Genomic DNA, 21,072 nt, shown 5'->3' on the forward strand with positions numbered 1-21,072 from the left:
AATTATTAACTGATATTTCCTTAGCATTCCTATAGGAACTGACAACCTCGTTATAACTAATATTTAAACTCTAAAAAGGCAAGACCTTTATGTTACCTTTACCTAATGCTATTTTCCAATGCATTATAGCCCTAATAGTACATTTCCATGTTTTTTTGATTTTTTTTTTCAAAATATAGATTTTATTTAAAATGTTACTGCTTGAAGAAATCGTGAATATAACATTGAAAACATAGAAGTGTTTGCCTCAAGGTGAGTGGCCTTTTCAAGTACATGCTGCATGTTATGTTTAAATAAAGATTGTAAGAGCCAGGGTTCATGCAGTCACATGAACTCAGTATTTGCAGGGACTACATTTTCAATATTTTTCACAAATATTTGACTGATTTACAACTTGCTCCTCTCTCAAGCCTCTCAAATATCTGTATCCACCAAGATGGAAAAGGTTTCTAGAAAATATAAAAGACACTTTATACCAAATTACTGTCTTTCATAAACACCAGTTCTGAATGTAATTTATATAATAGTGGCCAAAATATTATTGTATTTTTTTATTATTATTATTTATTTTTTGTGAACGTATTAAAAAGAACAACTTAGAAAACACATATTTTATTATCTTTATTTGAACAAAAAACATCCTACTGCAAGCAAGGATATACTTTTACAAATAAAAAGGAGTGTGCACCTTCAGCGTGGATCTAGGATTTGGCATTTCAAAACAAGCCCTATTGTACACATAAACAAAGGGTGTAAAGCATTCTGCATGCACTCCAACTAAAAGAAATTGTATTTGCAATTTACTTGCTAAAATGCCAGTTACTTCATTATAACTATAAGTTCATGAAAGCAATGATAAGAGCCATCTACTAAAACTTGATTAGTTTTGGTTAGCTTTAGTTATTAGTAGGCTACCAAACTAAACAAATACAGTAGTATTCTATTTCTTTTTAGTCACAGATGCAACCATTTAGTAAAGACTAACACAAAGTTTAAGCTGTTTAAAAAATAAAAACATTCAAACAGAATCTAGGTTCTCAATTAAGACACATCCTGAGCAGCTTAATATAGACTTTGAATTAAAGGGTAGAAGAAATATGAGAGTACATTTCTAACTTTTCTAATGAATTAGCAGCATTTCAATCCTTCGTTATTCAGAGAGATGATCACATAGCAGGAAAATATGAAGCAGAGTTACATTAACTTATCTACTTATGAATATTTAACAATAGTTAGACATGCTGTACATTTCAAGGAAGATATACAGAGCCACCTCCAACACCTTTTACACTGGAACAATTGAGCTCATTTAAGAAACATTCTTGTGTGTTTTTCAGACTGTCAGAAAGAATACAAAAAAGTGGCAGGCTTATAATCAATATAGAAGTTAATTAAAATTCATTTTGAAGATGTTTAACAAATTGTCCACCCAAATAATAAACAACATGTCAGACAAAACAACTCATTTTGAACATCAACTGAAGATAAATCTCCTTTTGGAGGGTGGATCACATTTCTTTAGTAACAGCGCCCTCCAGAGAACAAACCAGGAACAACCTTTTTGGTGCAGTTCAATCTCAATTCATTCAACCCCTTTCTGCAGAGAGCATCCTCTGTGTACCACCCCTAAAGTCTGTCCACATCACCTCCTCTTCTTTCACATGGAGATAAACTCATCCATGGAATCCAGTGCAAATGTGCTACGTATTCAGAGAGACAAAAGTCTAAAGAGGCGAAAGAAAAGTGAGAGAGAATCAAACATCCTTTCATTCTTTATTGATGATACAACAACATGCTGATATCTGCTTAAACTTTAATATGGTGTCATTAAAAATCAATTGCAGGAATGCTTTAAATGGACTTCCTATAGGTAAAGGCCTTAAAGGAATTTTCCAGGTTCAGCAAGTTCAGCTTAATTTCTGGCATAATGTTGATAACCACAAAATATTATTTGGACTCGTCCCTTGTTTAATTAAAAGTATTTTCTGTGGTAATCATTATGCCAAAAAATTTGTCGATTGAGCAACTTGCTCAAACCGGGAGCCCTCAAAGCGTATAGCCTGCACCTAAATTCTGTCAGAATTTTCATGTTGTTCTAAACCTGCATAACTTTCTTTCTTCGGCGGAATATAAAAGAACATATTTCGAAGAACATTCATGAACGTCCACACCACACCTCTCCTCAACAAGCCACACATTTGAAGTATCATTCATGTCCACAACAAAAATATTGTGGGACGAGTACTAAGAATGAGTATGAGATACTTAGGCTTAGGGTTTAATTCTAAGTATGAGCAATAATAATAGTGATACTTTTTCAGTGTTAAAATACTTTTATTTTCTTCTATCCCAGCTTAAAATGCAGAGACAAATTTAAAGGAATAGTTCACCCAAAAATGAAAATACTCTCATAATTTACTCATCCTCATGCCATCCCAGATGACTTTCTTTCTTCTGCAGAACACAAAATAAGATTTTTAGAAGAATATTTCTGCTCTGTAGGACCTCACAATACAAGTGAATGGGTGGCAACATTTTGACTGATTAAATCCATATCTTCAGAAGTGAAATTATACATGCGGGTGAGAAACAGATCAATATTCTCAATAAAAGTCCATTTTTGCAATAAATTCTCCTCCCTGCACAGTAGGGGCAATATGCATGAAGAATGTGAATCACCAAAAACACAAGAAAGTGAAAGTTAAAGTGGGGAGTAGTTTGAGTTTCAGTTTGAGCAGGGAGGAGAATTTATAGTTAAAAAGGACTTAAATATTGATCTGTTTATCACCCACACCTATCAAATCACTTCTGGAGACATTGATTAAACCACTGGAGTCTGTCTTATGGATTACTTTTATGCTGATTTATGTGATTTTTGGATCATCAAAATGTTGGCACCCATTCACTTGCATTGAAATGATTATAAAAATCTTCATTTGTTTTCTGTAGAAGAAAGAAATTCACACACACCTGGGATGGCATAAAGGTGAGTAAATGATAAGAGAATTTCAATTTTTGGGTGAACTATCCCTTTAAGATTCTTGAGAAATGTAAACATGTTTCTGTGGCACTATGAATATTCCTGTTTGTTTTGACCAACCCATCTCATGAGACACAACAACATTGAGTTGAACAATGGTGTGATTTGGGGAATATCTGTTTGATCAAAGGCAGATGGTGGCCATTTTCAGAAAGCTGTATTTGAAAACAATGTATATTTTTGCACATTTCTATTTTTGTAGAAATTACACACATAGTGTGCGGGTGAAGCATATTTCGGGTTCAGCACAGAATGTGTTGAATGTTCACGTGCAGTCTAGTTTTCCTAGACATCCAGACAGTCCGTGTTTGTGCATGTCGTCTGCACATGTGGCTGGCATGACTGTTCTAAAGAGTATCACAAAGCAGTTGTAGTGCGCAGGCATGCAATACATCCGTATGGGCTCATGGTCGAATATACTTAAAAAATGCTAAAGCGCTCGACCATGCATGAGATGGAATGGAAAAGGAAATACGAGGTATACCTTAACCTTGTTGAATGGCATAATTTGTTTCTCAGCTTAAAGACAGAGCAGCAACCTACCAAATAAGGGCCTTTGATCGAGTGCTTCTTCCTTGTAGTTTGTCCCCACTTGTGATGGCGGTAGTATGTCTCCGTCTGTGTGTCTCGAGGTAGACCTTTTTGGCAAACGCCCGGCCACACATATCACATGCATGGAGGGAAAAGTTTTTTGTTACCCTAACCTCAGTACAAGACTCCTGGCTCCTGGTGATGGGTGGACCCTTTGTAAGATTGTGACTCCGAGTGACATGTGGGTTCTTGGACTCCTGAAGGTCTTTTTCTTGTCTATATGAGTTTGGGGTAAGCAGAGAATCATGTTTGTCTGTGTTGAGTGATGTAAGAGCAGAATGCTTTCGAGTATTGGGGGACGTTGGGGATTCTTGTTTCTTCGCTTTGGGAAGAGGATCTTGTTCACGAACCATAGAGGATTCTGGTGGCTCCTGCTTGTAAGTGTCCTCTGTATTATGCGTCCCACTACCCTCATCTTCTGAATTCGTTTTTTTCGTTGTGCTGCTTAAGACCACCTCAGCTGGTTTCTTCACTGCCTGGTTCTCCAAAGCCGGCATTACCTTAGCCAAATAGCGTGAGGACTTTTTGTGAACCACTGTAATATGGCGAATAACATCGCGCTTGCGCCGTGACTCGTACCTGCACATGGGGCAGCGATAGAACTTGATATAGATGCTGTCGCTCCCATCTGTATGCAGCTCAGAAATGTGCTTCCTCAAGTTCTGACCGGTGCTGAACTGACGTTTACACAACCAGCAGTAGATCCTCTTGAAGTCGAAACCCACACTGTGGTCTCCATTGTCCTCTGCGGACTTCACCTTTTTTGTCTTTGATGAGGCACTCTTCTTACGGTTTTTGAAAGTGGAAAGAGAGTTTTTCTTTGAGCTAACCTTATCTTTTCCCTCGTACTTTGTTTTGGCCTTTGGTTTCGAGATAACACTGCTGGTGACTGTGCCGTTTTCTAGCACATGCTTCTTGTGGACAATGCGCATGTGCCTCCGAAGCATTAACTGGGAGCTGTACTTCCTTTTGCACAGCTTGCAGCGGCAATTTGTCAGGTTGATCTGTTTCTGCTCTTGCTTCTGAGGAGAGCTTGGTAGTTTCGGAGGAGAAGCATCGAGTAAAAGAGGCTGGCCAGGTCTTGTAGCAATGTCTGGCGTGATCAAGTCTCGCCTCAAGCCGCGATGGACCTCGTCAAAATGCCGTCGGACATTGGCCTTGGTTGCAAAGGACTTTTTACACACCGGGCAGCTCTTCCCAGGTGATGGTGGTGGATCTACAGGATGTTTGTCCTTCACGACAGACAGCAGGCTGATGGGCACTGTACGCGTCTCCGTAAATTTACGCAACTCCTCTAGCCTCTGCCAGTGCATTTTGCGGCAATGGCGGCGTATGCTGCGCCTGGACCCGAAATCTTTGCCGCAAAGGCAGCAGGAGATCCTCATCTCCTTTATCTCAGAAGTGGCACCCTGCTCTTCATCTTCCTCCCCTTCTGCCTGTTCAGGTATTGCTGGCTCTTCAGAGCTTGGACCTTCTTGAGGAGGTGGCTCATCTGGTTCGGTCTCCATCTCGTCCTCAATATCTGACTGTTGAAACTTTTTGGGAGACAAAATAGATTTCCAGCGATTTTTTTTCTCGGGTACTGGGATCTCAGTGTAGGAGGTAGTGATATCAGGTGTGTCCTGAACATCCACTGGTGATACATGCTGGAAAACCGCATTGGGGTTGGTCTCAATGACCTCCAGATGAATGACATGTTCCTCTCTGTCTTTCTGTGGATAGATAGCTTGAAGAAGTTCTTTGATGGCCTGGCTCTGCCCTCCTTGTGAGGGCTCTGCAGAAAGTAATAAAATCAACAAGTATTACAATCTTTTAATCATGGTACACTCTAGATGTCGTGCGATACTGTATTTTGCCAATACTGATAACTAACGTAGGAGAAAAGGCTGATAACAGATTAACTGACCAATAGTTTTTAAACTCTAGAGACTAATTTCTTTGTCTTTCCTTACTGTGACTTGCACAGACATAGAGGCTAAAAGAGCATGAATGAAATTACAGATTTAGTTTATTGTGTAACCAAAATCCCAATAATAACCAGAAAAAACTTAAAGATTTGGTGAATAAAGCATAATTTTTAATTATAAACAAGCTTGATATACACCTGGGACTTATTTAGAAATGTCTGTGCTTACAGCTCATAAAAACACATATGGCAAACCAAATCTATCAGCTTGATTTTTGCCGATAATCGACAATTCCAAGAGTAGCAATCGGTGTAATTTGATCTGCAAAGCCGATTAATCTGTTGACTTCTAGTTCATCCAATTGTAAATACTATCATATCCATGGGTCCAACTGAGGACAGGCTGCAACAGCAGGAAATGTCATACTCCAGGGATAAATAACAAAATTGACATACTATGTCAAAATATTGACAAACAGGGTTGAGAAGGGAAGTAGATTGATGTACAAACCATCTGACTCAGGTTGCCGGGAAATGCAGTAGAACTCCTTGTGTGTGATCAGATTTGGTAGACCACGAAACAGACTACGACAGAGTTTACACTCAAATATGGTGTCAACTTCCTTCAACAGCATGTGTCTGAGTTTAGTGGTCCCTGCAATAACAAGAACACAATTAAGCAGGCAAGAAGGCAATGAGAACATAGTTACTTTTGGAAATATACAGTTCCAAGAGTACAATACAGAAGTATATTGATTTTAATTGTTTTTATTTAATATTTTACTTTATTTAATTGATTTAATACAATTTTAATTAATCACAATGCACTGGGTAATCAGGGAAATCTCACTGGTTCCAAATCCAGAACGCTGGATGATTGAACACATCTCTATATATTTAAACATTAAAATATGATTAGATAGGTTATGACTAGGGTTGCAACGGTATGAGATTTTCACGGTATAATAAACGTCTCAGAAAATATCACGGTTTCACAGTATCACGGTATACGGTATTACACAATTACTATTATTAGTGAAAAAAGAAGGGTTATTTTATTAATTTATTTATTTTTGAGCAAACACTTTATTATAATTGAAACTTGATACCATTTATTTAAACTAGACGTGCATGGTTGCCAGATTGCACAAAATAAGTATAACATTCGGCGGAATATTTCCAATTTGCGCAAGTATAAATCTCAAACTGGGGGTGTTTCGTCTCTTATCTGGCAACCTTGAGCATGTTATACGCTTGTGGAGACGCGTTACGTCCCAATGCAAGTAAACTGAAATATTCAATGAAATTTAAAAACGCTTTTACGATAAATGAGCCTGATCCAGCCCGCGGGCCTTAAGTTGCCCATGTCTGCTTTAGCTGTTTGCGAGATTATCATTAAATCTGCGTCAGCAGTCTTAAATAGTCTATCACTTGGGGGGCCGCCGAAATATCTTCAATGGGAGAACCATGGCATTGCTCTTTCCCTGCTGTCCGCGACCCCCTCGCCTCGCATCTCTTAGACATTTTCTCCGCTGCGCGCGTGCGTGCGTGTGTGTGTCGCAAGTTGACAAGTCTGAGAGGCAGACAAAGGAATAAAGGAGATACGCACGCGCATATGAGATTCTCCGTCCGGTTGCATTTTTTTCTCAATACCGTAGATAAGCAAATGTACATGGTATGATAACCGTCAATTTTCAAACCGTGGTATACCGTGAAACCGGTATATCGCTGCAACCCTAGTTATGACAATCAAAACAAGGACAGAAAAATTACTTTACGCTGGTGAATGGAAAAAAACAGGTCTATAAAAATGTATTTAGTAAACTAAAAAAGTTCTGGGAAGTACCTGTGCGAAAACACTCAATGATCTGATGAATTCCTGACTTGGACGTCTGGAGCTGCTGTTGAAGCAGTGGAGGATCACCAGGCTCAATCGAATGCACTAAAAGAGAAAAAAAGAATGACATTTTTACAGCTATATGGTGATAAAAACAGATTTTCACGTAGCAGTGACTCATATTTCAGTATTCTACATGGACATATTTACATTTAAGGCATCTATCAAAAGTGCTTAAGTTTGACATGTTGACTGCTGTGGTCAACAAAGTATAAAGAATAAAATCGCAGATCAGAAAATTATCCGCTGGGAAAAAAATTATTCCACATATAGAAATGCAAAGCAGTACTAGCCTACATAATATCCTGTATGTGTTATGCTTTTTATGCCAAACCAAGTGTTTTGAACTTGGAAGTTGGAAGAAATCTCTACCCATAAAGAGGTCTAGTAACAAAGAAGTCACTAATATTCCAAGTGTACCTAATTAATATATTCTATTTGCATGCGAGACAGAAGTGCCACACTCTATAAAACTTCCCAAGACCACCTATTCTCACCATTTGAACTTTACTCTCTCCATTACAAAAGATGACACAACCGCGCCCCCTTTTGGTTTCACACCCCATTGACTTTACAAATTGTTTTGTATCTTTCTTTTTTTCACTTCCCTTTATTTTATTTTTTAATTATTTGAATAAAAGCCATATGCCATTTTAATCCCATGTGTGTCTTTACTTGCATGACATCAGAACAGATCTTTGTTATACATACAGACAATATGTAATAACAATAATAGTAAATTAAATTCTTGTATAATTTATGTATAATTAGTTTTGACCACAGTTCATGCAAATCCACAAATTATTATGTAAAAGCAATGGCATTGACAGAAACAAATTGCACATTCATCACAGTTGAAAAGAAGCAATGAATTACTAACATTTGTGCAATATTCTTGCTTTAAGGCTTTTAAAGAAAACAAGCCGAGTGTAAATATTTAAAGGTACCTTGTCGTCTAGATGGAACTACTCAATTTTTAGCTAGCAGAAACCTGTCCAACAAAGACTGGAGGGAATCCTTAAACAATGTCCAACAATGTAGACAGAGTGCTTTAAAAGTGGGGTATAAACTTAAGGTGCTCTATGGTCAAGGGTTCATATTAGTCCAAAGAAAGCTAGATAACCATGGCACCCTTGATAATGACTGGAGGTCAGAACGGAGGCCAGGACAAACAAAATAGTAGACTATATCCCCACGGACATGAGCCTCTTTTAGTTTGTAAATCTGTATTATTCCTTTGGACTCCTAAAATACTTTATTATTGTTCCTCAAGGCAGCTCTTCTGCACTTTGATAGTAGTGACCTAAACTTTCTTTCCACAGATGTCTACCAAATATGCCAACTTTGAATCACCAGGTACTACCAGCTTTATCTACTATCTTCCAAGTAAGTGGTATAGTAAGTTTCACTGTCATCTGCCATCATAAAACACCATCTGAAACCTCTAAAAGTTGAGGAACAAATGAGAATATTACATTAACTAGAGGAATGGGCTATTAAATACCACCTGTGTCCACAGTTCGCTAATTTAAACAATAATTTCTTTCACAAATTTAAATAAATTTCACTTTTAAATATTTATTTAAATGTCTTATAACATTTAACAGCAAATAAGCTGGACTGATGAATTCCCATGACCTTTCCAGGTGTTTAATTAATGGATAATTATTTTTCTTAAATAATTTTGATTCAGATTAATTTGTTAATGAATCATTCAGACCCATGTTTGACCAATTTGACCAATGCTTTGAAAAGAACTGACTCCAGAGAACAGTTTGCTTACAATTAGTACATCGCTATGGCTTGCGAGCAATTAATAGTCTACATAAGCTCTACACAACAGCAATATCTAGCCAAATAAATATTTTAGAGCAGAGCATAACTAGACTACTGTATATTCACTATAGAAATATCCATGACTTTTCCATAGCTTTTAAGAATTTATTCATTTTTAAGACCTTTTCAGGCCTGGATAACACAATTTAAAAATTCTATAAAAAATTATTACAAGTATTTCCATGATCAAAGGAACCAAGTATATTATTTTAGACCATTGTAGAATCTAATGTAAGTTCTCGCTAGTACATTTAAAAAAAATAATAATAATTGCTTGCCTTTTCTGGAATCTTTGGCATTTTAAAATTTGCATTTTGTTCATTTACCTGGAAAAGACTGATATGTCTTGTGTTTGTACCAATAAATCAACAGCTCAGTTACATGCAGCAAAAATAATGAGAATGAAGCAGTACCTGTGCATCATATCATTTAACATCTATAATAATGTAGGCTAATCTTACTAAAATGGCTCACTGTTCCTTTACATTAAGCACAACCTGACTCTTCACAACAATAAAATCCTCCTGCGATCCTCTGTTGGCATCTAATCATCTGACAGTGTATGTGACCCTCACTGATTCAGAACCACAGCTTGTGTTTGTTTATGGTCATAAATTACTATAAAGGTAAACAACATCAGGTCACTGAAATTAGCCACACCGCAGGACACAAATAACAACCTGCTGAGCAGGTAATCTTATTTTAGCATTGATGATTATGAAAAAAAATGTGGTCAACACACTGGAATGAGATTGTCCTACATTTCACAACTGATTCACCACAAGACATCACTTCTAAATCAAACTACACTGATAGATATTTGTAATAACTGTGTAGTGAATGCATACATCTTGATTTCACAAGCTGGCACTGACATCACCAAGAGGTGAAAACAGCACCACTAATCTAGAAGTAAATAAAGAAGTGCATGTGATAGGGTTGGGCGATGTCCCCTAAATTGGCAGTTGACGATGTTGACAGTAAAACATCGCGATGGACGATGATATCGTCGGTAGGGTGGGGGTGGGGGTTAATATAATTTCATATAATTTTCAAAAATGATATGAAAAATTATAATTTTGTTATTTTACTAACCCAACTAATGACTCGGCGCTTTATCAGTAGGTTGCACAACACGTGAAGCATTTTTTTTTTTAGCTTTCACTTAAGAGTTGTGAACTTTTTATTTTAATATATCTCTTTACATAAATACTATTTTCCACTTAAAAACTATAATTTCGTTATTTTACTCACTGATGAGCAAAAGGTCGAGGCAGAAATGACCATGTACCTGCAGGAAATGGCCATTGATGGGGAAGAGAACCCGCTGACTTGGTGAAAAACGAACGACAAAAGGTTTCCGTTCATGGCAAGATTAGCACGGAAATATCTGTGCATATGTGCTACCAGTACTCCATCCGAGCGGGTCTTCAGCACAGCGGGTAGTGTAGTTACTCCAATCCGCAGCTTATTAAAACCAGATAAAGTGAATATGTTGGTATTTCTGGCCAGAAACATCGAAATTTAAACATGGTCTATGGTGAAAGATATTAGACTTCTTTACGCATTTTTCGCCATCCGTTGCGGAGCTATTCGATTTTGCATATTATTTTTTAAACGTTCATTTGTGTAGTTCATATGACCACTTTACAATATTTCAATAACATAATTTATTTTGTAGCCTGTGCTGAAGTTAATTGTGCTGCTAATTATAAGTGAAATGTTAATGCCGAGTTTCGGTCTGAGTGTTGTTCCCGTTTTCTTGTTCTTTATTTGTTGTTCTTCTATGTTTTAATAAATGTGTGTTATTCATATTCACCTTGTTTCTTTCATTTGATTTGACATTATGGATTTATGGCCAAGGAAATTTTTCTTTAAAAGTATTAAACAGACAAAAGTTATTTGACGTTCGCTGGTCTGGGTTTATCTTAAACTGCCGCTTCAGTGTATACAAGAGCTATGTGACAATGAGCAAGATTTTCTGAGACACTACAACTACTAATAATTAATTAATAAAGTCTATTTTCTAGTAGCCTACAACATAAAATATTTTAATCTAAATGTACAGTGTAAGACATGTAAAAAAAAAGACAAGAAGCTAACAATGTCAAGATCAATAATTGTGTAGCCTGCCTGACACGGTATATTCTCAGACTAACACGTCACGTCTCTGGCATATACTACAGTATTTAAAATAGCATATATGCATTAGTTATATTCGCAATTTAATTTACAGAGCAATCCCTGCAAAGTTTTTAGGTTAACTATAGAAGAGACTAGGATTAGTGAGTCACACTAGCAAGACTCGCAAAAGGGGCGTGGCATCACGATGGTGGCTCGACATCGTGATGTTGGTCAGCCATCACGATGGATGATGATATCGTCCATCGGCACAACCCTAGCATGTGAACCATTATTATTTTAAGGTACTGATTCCTACCTGGATTTTTGCCACAAGGCTCTTGAAGGGATTCTGTTGTTTGGCAACAGCAGTTCTGGAGTGTCTCGGTCTGGCAGCATTTGTCTCTAGTCAGGCTTCCTTGATCTTCTGTGTTAGTAACCTCCATCTCAGAGACCCCTTTTACAAACTTAACAGACAAATCAAAAAGTGAATCAGTGGAGATAAAGAACCATTTCTTCTCAAAGATTATTGGTCAAACTTCAACCTTAATCTTGGAAAACCTGAAGAGTTTAGTTTAAGATGTATTAGAACTTATAAGAGAAACCTTGAAAATGACAACAAGTTCTTCAGCAGCATAAGTCTCACCACAAGTTTAATGGATAGTTCACCCAAAAATGAAAATTATGTCATTAATGTACTCACACTCATGTTGTTCCAAACCTGTGTCACTTACTTTCTTCTATGGAACAAGAGGAGGAACAGAATGTCAGCTTTGATCACTGTTCACTTTCATTGAATGGGACAAAAAAGTTGCATTAAAACTGAATGGTGACTGAGGCTTAATATCTTCCATTAAGATTTACACAAGAAAGCTGATTGGTTTTGGAACAACAGGAGGGTGAGTAAATGATGACAGATTTTCATTGTTGTTTGAACTATCCCTTTAAAATTGAAATAATTGGGTGCACAGGATTAGAAAAATGAGCTTTTAACAAGTCAACACAAATGTAACATTTGTGGGTTTTAACAAAGATCAACAGATAATGCTGTCGCTGTGATGATCATGTGTTGATGTAGCCCTTCATCGCACCATTAACCAAGAAATATTTTCAATAAATGTCAAGATGAGGCATAACTTCTAGGTTATAAAAGGACAAAACAATATGAATTATGGAAATGTTTGTTATGAATCAAACAAACATCATAATTGCCTTGAAATTATGGGAAGAATAATGTGTGACATGGCAAGCTGAACTGAGACAGCATTCTTGATTGCAGAGCTTTTAAACACTAATGCACTGACTGATATCTTAGATGAATGTTAAAATGCTACCACAAAGATTTATAAACAAGCACATACAAAACAAAATGCAACAAAATTGTTATACAAACATAATGGTACACAATATGGTATAATTTGTTGTCAATGTCATTTCAAATAGAAGCCATGATTCATGAATGTATTGTGGGCCATGTGACAGGAGTAGAATGTAAGCATAGAGACCCTGAGATGAGGGCATCTTCAAACACTTTCTGTATGTCTGCATGCTCTGCTATAACACTAAAAGAGGTAATGTAGATTACTGAGACTTTTACTAAACTAACTTTTCTTTGGATTCCAACAAGTAGGTAAAAACAGAACTATACATAGATTAAAGTGGGAGAAAATGTCTTCTTCCTTTTTTCATCCACTGCCCCTACAAAAATGTACTATGGTGAGTAACATGTGTCCATCAAAATACCATAGAAATTTACGAGAACTATCATTTTTACAATAAAACCATAGTAACTTGGTATTAGTCACAAACATCCTAAGAAAATACATTAAATGAAATGTGAAAGAAATAAACTACTGCACTGTTTGAAGGAGATCTCATGATCATTTGGTAATTTTGGGTAGCTGAGAAATAACATGGGAATCATCTTCTTTTTTTCTTTTTTCAAGATTAAGATATTTCGTTTAAAATATAAATGGTTAATTGTATATTTTAGCTGCTGTAACTATTCGCCATTTGTTTAAAGTTATTCACCCTTTTTAATCACCTTTATGCAATTAAATAGCCTTGTGGCTTGAAAATAGCCTACATTTTTACAAATATTCCACATCATCTCTCAATATGAGGTTATAAAAACTATGTGTATCATCAACTATAAATATTAGAAGACACTTTTAAAATAATAATCTGTGTTCAATACTGGTGAAGCTCAATCAACAGCGTTTGTGGCATAATGTTACTTATCACCAAAAAAATATTTGATTCGTCCCTCCTTTTTTTAAAAAACAAAAATGAATAAAGAAAAAAAGGTAAAAATTTAGGTTATGAGGCACTTACAACGCAAGTGAATGGGGCCAGTTTTTGGAGAGTTTAAACAGAAATGTGAAGTTTATAATTTTATAAAAGCACTTTCATTTTATATTCATTCTTAATATGAATTCTTCAGTTAAAACTTGAGTATTATATGAGCTGTAAAGTTGTTGAAATAGTTGTTTTTACAATCATTTTGGGTTTAGGGTTCACGCTGTTACATCTTCATGGCAACAAAACTGTAAAATTGGCTATAACTTTATGCAGAAAAAATTAGTAAGCAATTTTATCACACTAAAATGATGTTAGCATGCATATTGTTTACGTCTTGTAGCTATGCTTTTGAAACAGTGAGTATTTTAACGTTAACGGACTGGCCCCATTGACTTCCATTGTAAGAACCTCTGTGTAACAAATTTGTGCTATTTTTAAAGAAAAGGAAGGGCAAGGGGAAATTATTTTTGTGGTAATCAATAATATGTCACAAATGCTGTCAATTGACTTTAACTTGTAATAAACCTGGAATATTGCTATAAACTACTTTTAGATCAAATATTATCACTATTTCACATTTTTTATCAACTGCACTTTTAAGGTCTTAACTGTGAGTACGATGGTATTTTGGCGGAAACCATGGCATGGTCATTTTCGACAAAGGTATTGATGTGCTTTAGTTTCGACTGTTTTTAAGATATGGCTATATATCTTGCATAACACGTTTGAAAAGTTAAAATGCTCCTAAAAACGCAAATAAAACCTGTCTGAAATCGGTTCTGATGTCACTGAAGGATTTACACCTCACTGCACCGCCAGCAGCTTGCCCAATAACACTGGCGAGGCAGGAAGTCGCGAGCAGTGCACGGGAGAGCACGTGTCCGTGCCCAACTGCTCAAACGAACACTATCATGCACTATAATATCATAATAATGCTTTTTAATATCGTAATTTTACTTATGTCAGACAAATGTTCTAGATAAGATTCATAATACGGGTAGTAATTGGCATATATTGTGCCTTATGCATAAATTGCGTAGCAAGTAACCTACTTTTTGTAAACTTTATAACACTTGACATAGAATAAAAGCACATAACGATTCAACGTATGCGCGTGAATGCACCGTAAATTCAGTTATTAACAATTAAAGAACCGAGAAGGTCTTAAAATGACCACTAGAATCAAACAGCATCAGACACACTTTGGCCACGTGACCGGAAAAATAATAATCATTTAAAATGATAGGTACACGATGTGTGCCAGCCCTCCCGGTGCTTTGAGATAAAGCATACCAGAGTCATTTTAATCACTTGTTTCATATGAAAACAATGGTTAAAATAATGCTATACAAAAGAAGGACCTCTTCTGGTTAGAAATGTGTGCTCGCGGTGGGCTCACCAGCACACACGCGACAAAAACATCATTTTGAGTTACTATATTTAGGATAGATTCAGTCACGTACAAATAAGCAGAAGTTCAAGCGAAAGCAAACATGAGGAAATAACTATCAAAACTATAAGAAGTCCAAATCAAAACATGTCGAGTGGGTCCAAACAGTGGGCCAAATTTAGGAAATCAACGCTAGAAGTTGATAGAGAAGTTGAGCAGTGACGGTCAGCAAATTAGGGTAGATATGTCACATTAATACTTCTGCATGACAAGGACAGACATACAGTTCAACACATGTCTACGCCAGTGACTTATGATGATGGGATTGTGGATTCATGTGTGCGGGAACGCACGAAGCCATTGGGAGCACAATCATCGCCAAGTCCAGTTGCTCACAAGACACATCTGACCGCCAAAGAGAGAATGTATACAAAACCATCCATACGATCATACTGAAAACTACATGTTTACGTTATTTTCGGTCATTCCTGTGGTTTCTGTCGCTTGAAAACCTGTTGGAAAGGGCAGGGTTCTTCGTTTGCGTTCTCCCCTATGCGCAATTTAGACACGTCGTGGCGCATGCACGGTCCATTTTGCTAAATTGTTTCAAAATGTAAGCGCAGATTTTATCGACGGCTTTTTTTCGGATAATCAGGCTCTTTAGCGTTTTCGTCAAGCAATTTGCATCGCTCCATTATTCTGTAAATCTCTTTTTACACGGTTACATTGTCAGGCCAAATCTCCTCTATTGCGGACCACAATGGGCCAGATTAACTTGATGGAGAAGGAGAGCCCGTGTGCAGAATGAAGCTTTAAACCCGCATTAGTAGAAGCCCACGCTCATGGACTGATGCTTACCAGGGAGTGAGTGCGGCGTAAAGGCGGGCTGACGCGAGAGGCTGATACAAAAGACGACGTTGCCAGTAACTTACGGTGCTTTCTGAGCATCTAACCAGCGAAATATATGCGCGTAAACACATACGATGAGAAAACGAGCACCATCGAGAGGATTTGTGCGATTATAGGGCATAAGTCCGAATGATAAAGTGCTGCGCTTTGCGGCGCTGTGCCATCTTCCCGAAGCCGCTTTGGCGCACAGGTCTGGTGACCCTTCCGCCTTTACGCGTCCTCTCCTCGTCTGTATTTTGTTATGAAGTGTCAGATTCGCTTCCAAGTAGGCCCCTCGACTTGCTCTGTCGACGCGGACAGTCAGGATGAGTCCGAATCAACTCTTATTCTAATTTAAGCGCGCGGAACAAGTGCGGTTTCCCCGGTTGCATAGCCAGCACGAACGGTGACGCCATTTTCTGCTAAGAACAACCACGCTCGGGCAGGATAGGAAACGACACTGGTCCGCTACACGATTCCGGGCCCAAGTGGGCAACTCGCGGTGAAAAAATCCAGCGAGATGTTTTCGTAGAGTTCTTACCTTTTGAAAAGCAACGCTCACTCGGTGAACTCTCGAGTTCGGATGGTGGGACGCGGTCCGGAGGGTGTTTCTCTCGCCGCTCGCGCTGACGCTGCCCACTCGGAAGCTGCCTTTGTGCACAGTGAGGACCTCTCGGCGGAGAAGCGGCTGTTGCGCAAAGGTGCAATGGATGTTCGAGACCACCGAAATGTGGCAAGCAATGTTGTCGCCAGTTTCGTTCGTTACATTTGACCCCCCCTACCATCCGTGCCACTAACAGTGTAAATTAACGGCCCGTTGTAATTTTACACACCCAATTTAAGCCGTTGCAAATGCACAAATTTCCAAATGTTCGAAATTTAAGTCAACGGAGCCTTTCTTGGCTTTGGCGCTGGAGACGAATAACAAACTTAAGAAAATATATTTAAAACGACTTTCCAGGAATCCCCAAATGGCATGCCAATACACTCTTGATACTACATTTATTTTTGCCCTATACGTATTTATGTTGAATAGCATTTTTAAATGGTGATTTTGTTTTTTTCCAAAGTAGCAGCAATCCTGTCCAAGTTGTAATTTCACAGCATTGATAAAGATGAAAAAGGGGGTTAAAGTACAATTAAAATCATGTAAACCAAAGGTTAACAATGTAAAAAGTAACAATGGAAGGACATTGCAAGTACATGTACTAGAGCACACACACCTACATACATTCACAATTTGCCTCCTCAATTAGCATGTCATTGTTCTTGTCATTGAACTGTAAATGTTGCTCTCCTTTCCATTTCTCTGCAATGATGTCATTTATATGTGTCCATGTTAGTAAGAGGATTTAACTTGTTTCAAACCATTTATATGTTCTATTTCACAAAGTTAAAACAGGAAGACAGTGTTTTAACCAATGGATCGTGACTTCAAAAAGTTAAGTGTATGCAATTTTCACATCATTTGTCCACAAAATGAGGTTAAAGTGATGTTTGCTTTTTGTTATGGTTGTTTGTGTAAAATATGGACAGTTAATTAAGCTTTTGGGACAGTCTGGAATAAAAATGCCCTCTTTAAATATACACTGTATAGTGGAATCTTGCAATTGTTTCCTTAAAAGAATATTCCGTGTTCAATACAAGTTAAGCTCAAGCAACAGCATTTGTTGCAGAATGTTGATTACCACAAAAAATAATTTCAACTCGTCCACCCTTTTCTTTAAAAAAAGCAAAAATCTGGGTTACAGAGAGGCAGTTACAATGGAAGTGAATGGGAGCCAATTTTTGATTGTTAAAATACTCACTGTTTTAAAAGTATAACCACAAAACATAAACATTATGCATGTTATCATGATGTGTGATAAAATCACTTACTAAACATTTCTGTGCAAAGATATAGCCAGTTTTACAACTTTGCAACATTGCCACATTATGATGTAATGTCAACAAACCCTAAAATGACCCTAAAAATGACAATTTTAACAACTTTACAGCTCACATATTACATACGTTTTAACAGTAGAATTAATGTATGTGCTTTTATGAAATTATTATCTTACATTCCTGCCTTTAAACCCTCAAAAAAATTGGCTCCATTAACTTCCATGGTAAGTGCCTCACTGGAACCTCGATTTCTGCTTCCTCTTTTTATAAGACAAGGAGAGATGAGCCAAAATCATTTTACATATTTTGGCAATCAACATTATGCGACAAATGTTATCAATTGAGCTTAACATGTACTGAACCAAAACTACTCCTTTATGGAGTTATTTTTACCTGATCTAAGTCTTAGACTAAATCTACATTAATCCATATACATTTGAAAATGGTGTTTTCGTTTCAAAACGCTCTACGTCCACACTAGCGTTTTCCAAAAGATGCTCGTCCACACTGAAATGTATGAAAACTGCGCATGCAGAAAATCCCCGTTGCATGTACGGTCTGAAACTCAATTGTCCTCGTGTTCCATCATCAGACACCAATTCCGAGTAAACTTCCCTTCACCTATGTGAAGGTTGTACAAAGTAACATTTATGTTTTAACAACGCTATCAAAGTGAGTATCAGGCACAACAGCACCACTATAACACAAGCCGCCATCTTGATATGTTTTGGATGGACAGATCACATGACTGCATCCCACATGACAACAAATACATCATCATTTTCAGATGTATCCATTTTCACAGTCCACACAACACAAAAACGACGTTTTAAAATGTATCCACTTTGGAGTGCGTTTTCAAAAAGCTTGGTTTTTGCGGATCAAAACTCCGTCTCAGTGTGGACGGAAGGCCAAAATTGGAGAAATAGTGTCTTGTACACACTAATACATTTTCATTTGAAAACGCATCCTTAAGGCCTCAAGTTTTATTGGTGAATAAAACCAGTTAATTTAGATGTTACCACATGAAGCACATTTTTAGGAAAAAAAAATGTCAGTGTATAATGGTTCTCTGTTATCTAAACTGTACTTGGGGAAGGAAAATGCACTGTAAACCCTAATATTGTCATAACTTGAAAAAAAAGTTGTCTTTACACAATCCTTGAAATGTCAAGTTTTGGGCTCATAACTCAAATATATAAGTTCTTTAAACGTACGTTTCATCAAAAATATATAGACTTTAAGTGCTAATAATTCAAACTATTATTTTCAAACTATAATTGCTAAAGGGTAATACCCACAATACCTTACATTTTAATTATTTAATTATGTTTTCTTGGTCAAAGGGAACATATGGGAGCATTTAAATAGTTGTTATTTAGAATTAGAGGTTTTAGCTCTTTTGAAGTATTATTTACGTTGTTTTTGTTGCAAATGGTTGCTTCGTGTGTCCCCTTGGACCTTGTTAACTCTATCTCAGTTTTCCTTGTGGACGTGCAACTGAAGTACAGGTTTATATGCATTTCAGTGAAGAAATAAGTTTATTTAACAATTGACCTAGAATCAGTTATAATCTTCATTGTTTAAGCTGTTTTATTGAATGACCTACATTCTGAGTCCATTCAATTAAAATTGTTTAACTGAAAAAAATAGCATTTAAATTGTAAATCTTAGTTAAGTCTAATTGAATCTAGTTACCTTAGCTTAAATAGGTGTTCATTCTATATGAACACCACGTTAAATGGACTTAATTACACAAGTTTCGGAGATGCTATTACTCAATGCAATTGAGGGAACGAGTTACCCAAACAATTGAATAAAAGTTTTCAGTGCGTTTAAAATGTACACAGAATGCTTAATGTTTGCAGAACTAATAACTAATATGGTTATGGTCCTTTTATGTTTTTGTTTATGTTTAGGCCAGAAACTGTAAATTGTATCGTTTATGAAATGTCAGCACCATAAAAGAGAATTTCATCATCATAATGGCTAATCATAGTGTCAATCATACACATTAGTGCAACTATTAGTGGTATTAATTGCAGTGGCATAGTGAAACACCTGTGTAATTGTCCTGGTGATACCTGGCACAGCATACATAAAAAGTTTATAATTTGATAAGTAACTGCGGGCTGAGTGAGTTCTCTGGGATTTCAGTATCACACAAGCTGGTGAACCCAATTTTTTCATAGCAGTCCAACAAAGAGCAAAGTACTGATGTAGGTCATCAGTGTCTTCAAAGATGCAGGTGAAGTGACTAACCAGGGAACACTGCTCTTTTATTTGACATTTACACTGACCCCGCAAAGTATTTGGACACTTAAGCCACAAAAAATGTATGCCCTTGCATTAGTTAGGCTCAAGGGACAGCATTTGTGACATAATGTTGATTACCACAAAAACTTATTTGGACTATGGTAAGACTCTTACAATGGAAGTGAAAGGGTGCATAAACATTATAATACACAATTTTAAAAGTATAGACACAAGATATAAACATTATACATGTTAAAATTATTTTAGTTTGATAATCGCTTAATCTGTGTAAGTTATATCCAATATTACATCTTAGTTGTTATGACGATGTTACAATGTTCTGGTAAACAGTGTTAACACCAGTAAATCTGTAAAAATGTTATGTTTATCACACTAAAATCATGTGAACATGTATAATGTTTACATCTTGTGGCTATACTTCGGAAACAGTGTTAGCCTTTATGGATTGGCCCCGTTCACTTCATTTTGAAGTGTCTTACCTAACTGTGCTTTTTGCTTTTGTTATAAATAAACAAGGGACAAGTCAATATATTTTTTTGTGGTAATCAACATTATGTCACCAATTCTGTACAACTTGTACTAAACCCTAAACATTCACTTTAATGCTTAGATCAAGTAGAAATAGAACCTTAAGATTTTCATGTTACCACTTACTGTAAAATGATGCCAGACCTTTTCTCAAAGCTAATTTAAATCTTCCTGCCATTTTTGCAATTACTTAACTAACTGGTGCCTGGGTATATTTTCCCCTCAACTGTCACTGAGTATAACCACAGGTGTATAATTTATCACATTATGGGCAAGTTTTACTACATTTGACAAAATGTATTTTCTTTTTTCATAAATGTTTTGCTTGTTCTTCAAAATATCAGGGACTTAAGTGTTCAAATACTTTTCGAGCCGCTCTATGTGGGCAATGATGAAAGTTCAATACCAAT

The 21,072-nt window shown here is 36.7% G+C and overlaps 1 protein-coding gene across 1 annotated transcript; it reads right to left on the reverse strand.

Annotated features, from left to right (window-relative positions):
• Positions 1-625: 625 nt before the first annotated feature.
• Positions 626-16,645, reverse strand: LOC127640531 (zinc finger protein 800-like). Its single transcript, XM_052123149.1, has 6 exons — positions 16,512-16,645; positions 11,711-11,858; positions 7,384-7,479; positions 6,049-6,192; positions 3,584-5,405; positions 626-1,724 (listed from the first exon to the last, which is right to left on the reverse strand). Coding segments are annotated over exons 2-6 (2,190 nt in total). The 5' UTR covers positions 11,838-11,858; positions 16,512-16,645; the 3' UTR covers positions 626-1,723.
• Positions 16,646-21,072: the final 4,427 nt, after the last annotated feature.

Source organism: Xyrauchen texanus, chromosome 49, assembly GCF_025860055.1.
Source record: "Xyrauchen texanus isolate HMW12.3.18 chromosome 49, RBS_HiC_50CHRs, whole genome shotgun sequence".
Classification (NCBI taxonomy): Eukaryota; Metazoa; Chordata; class Actinopteri; order Cypriniformes; family Catostomidae; genus Xyrauchen; species Xyrauchen texanus.

Bases quoted from the DNA above. Each gene is read 5' to 3' on its own strand.
- LOC127640531 (XM_052123149.1), bottom strand. From the start codon at position 11,837: ATGGAGGTTACTAACACAGAAGATCAAGGAAGCCTGACTAGAGACAAA. The intron at 6,193-7,383 runs GTACTTCCCAGA...TTGTTATTGCAG, and splicing joins CATTGAGTGTTTTCGCACAG to GGACCACTAAACTCAGACAC. The intron at 5,406-6,048 runs GTTTGTACATCA...TACTTTCTGCAG, and splicing joins CCGGCAACCTGAGTCAGATG to AGCCCTCACAAGGAGGGCAG.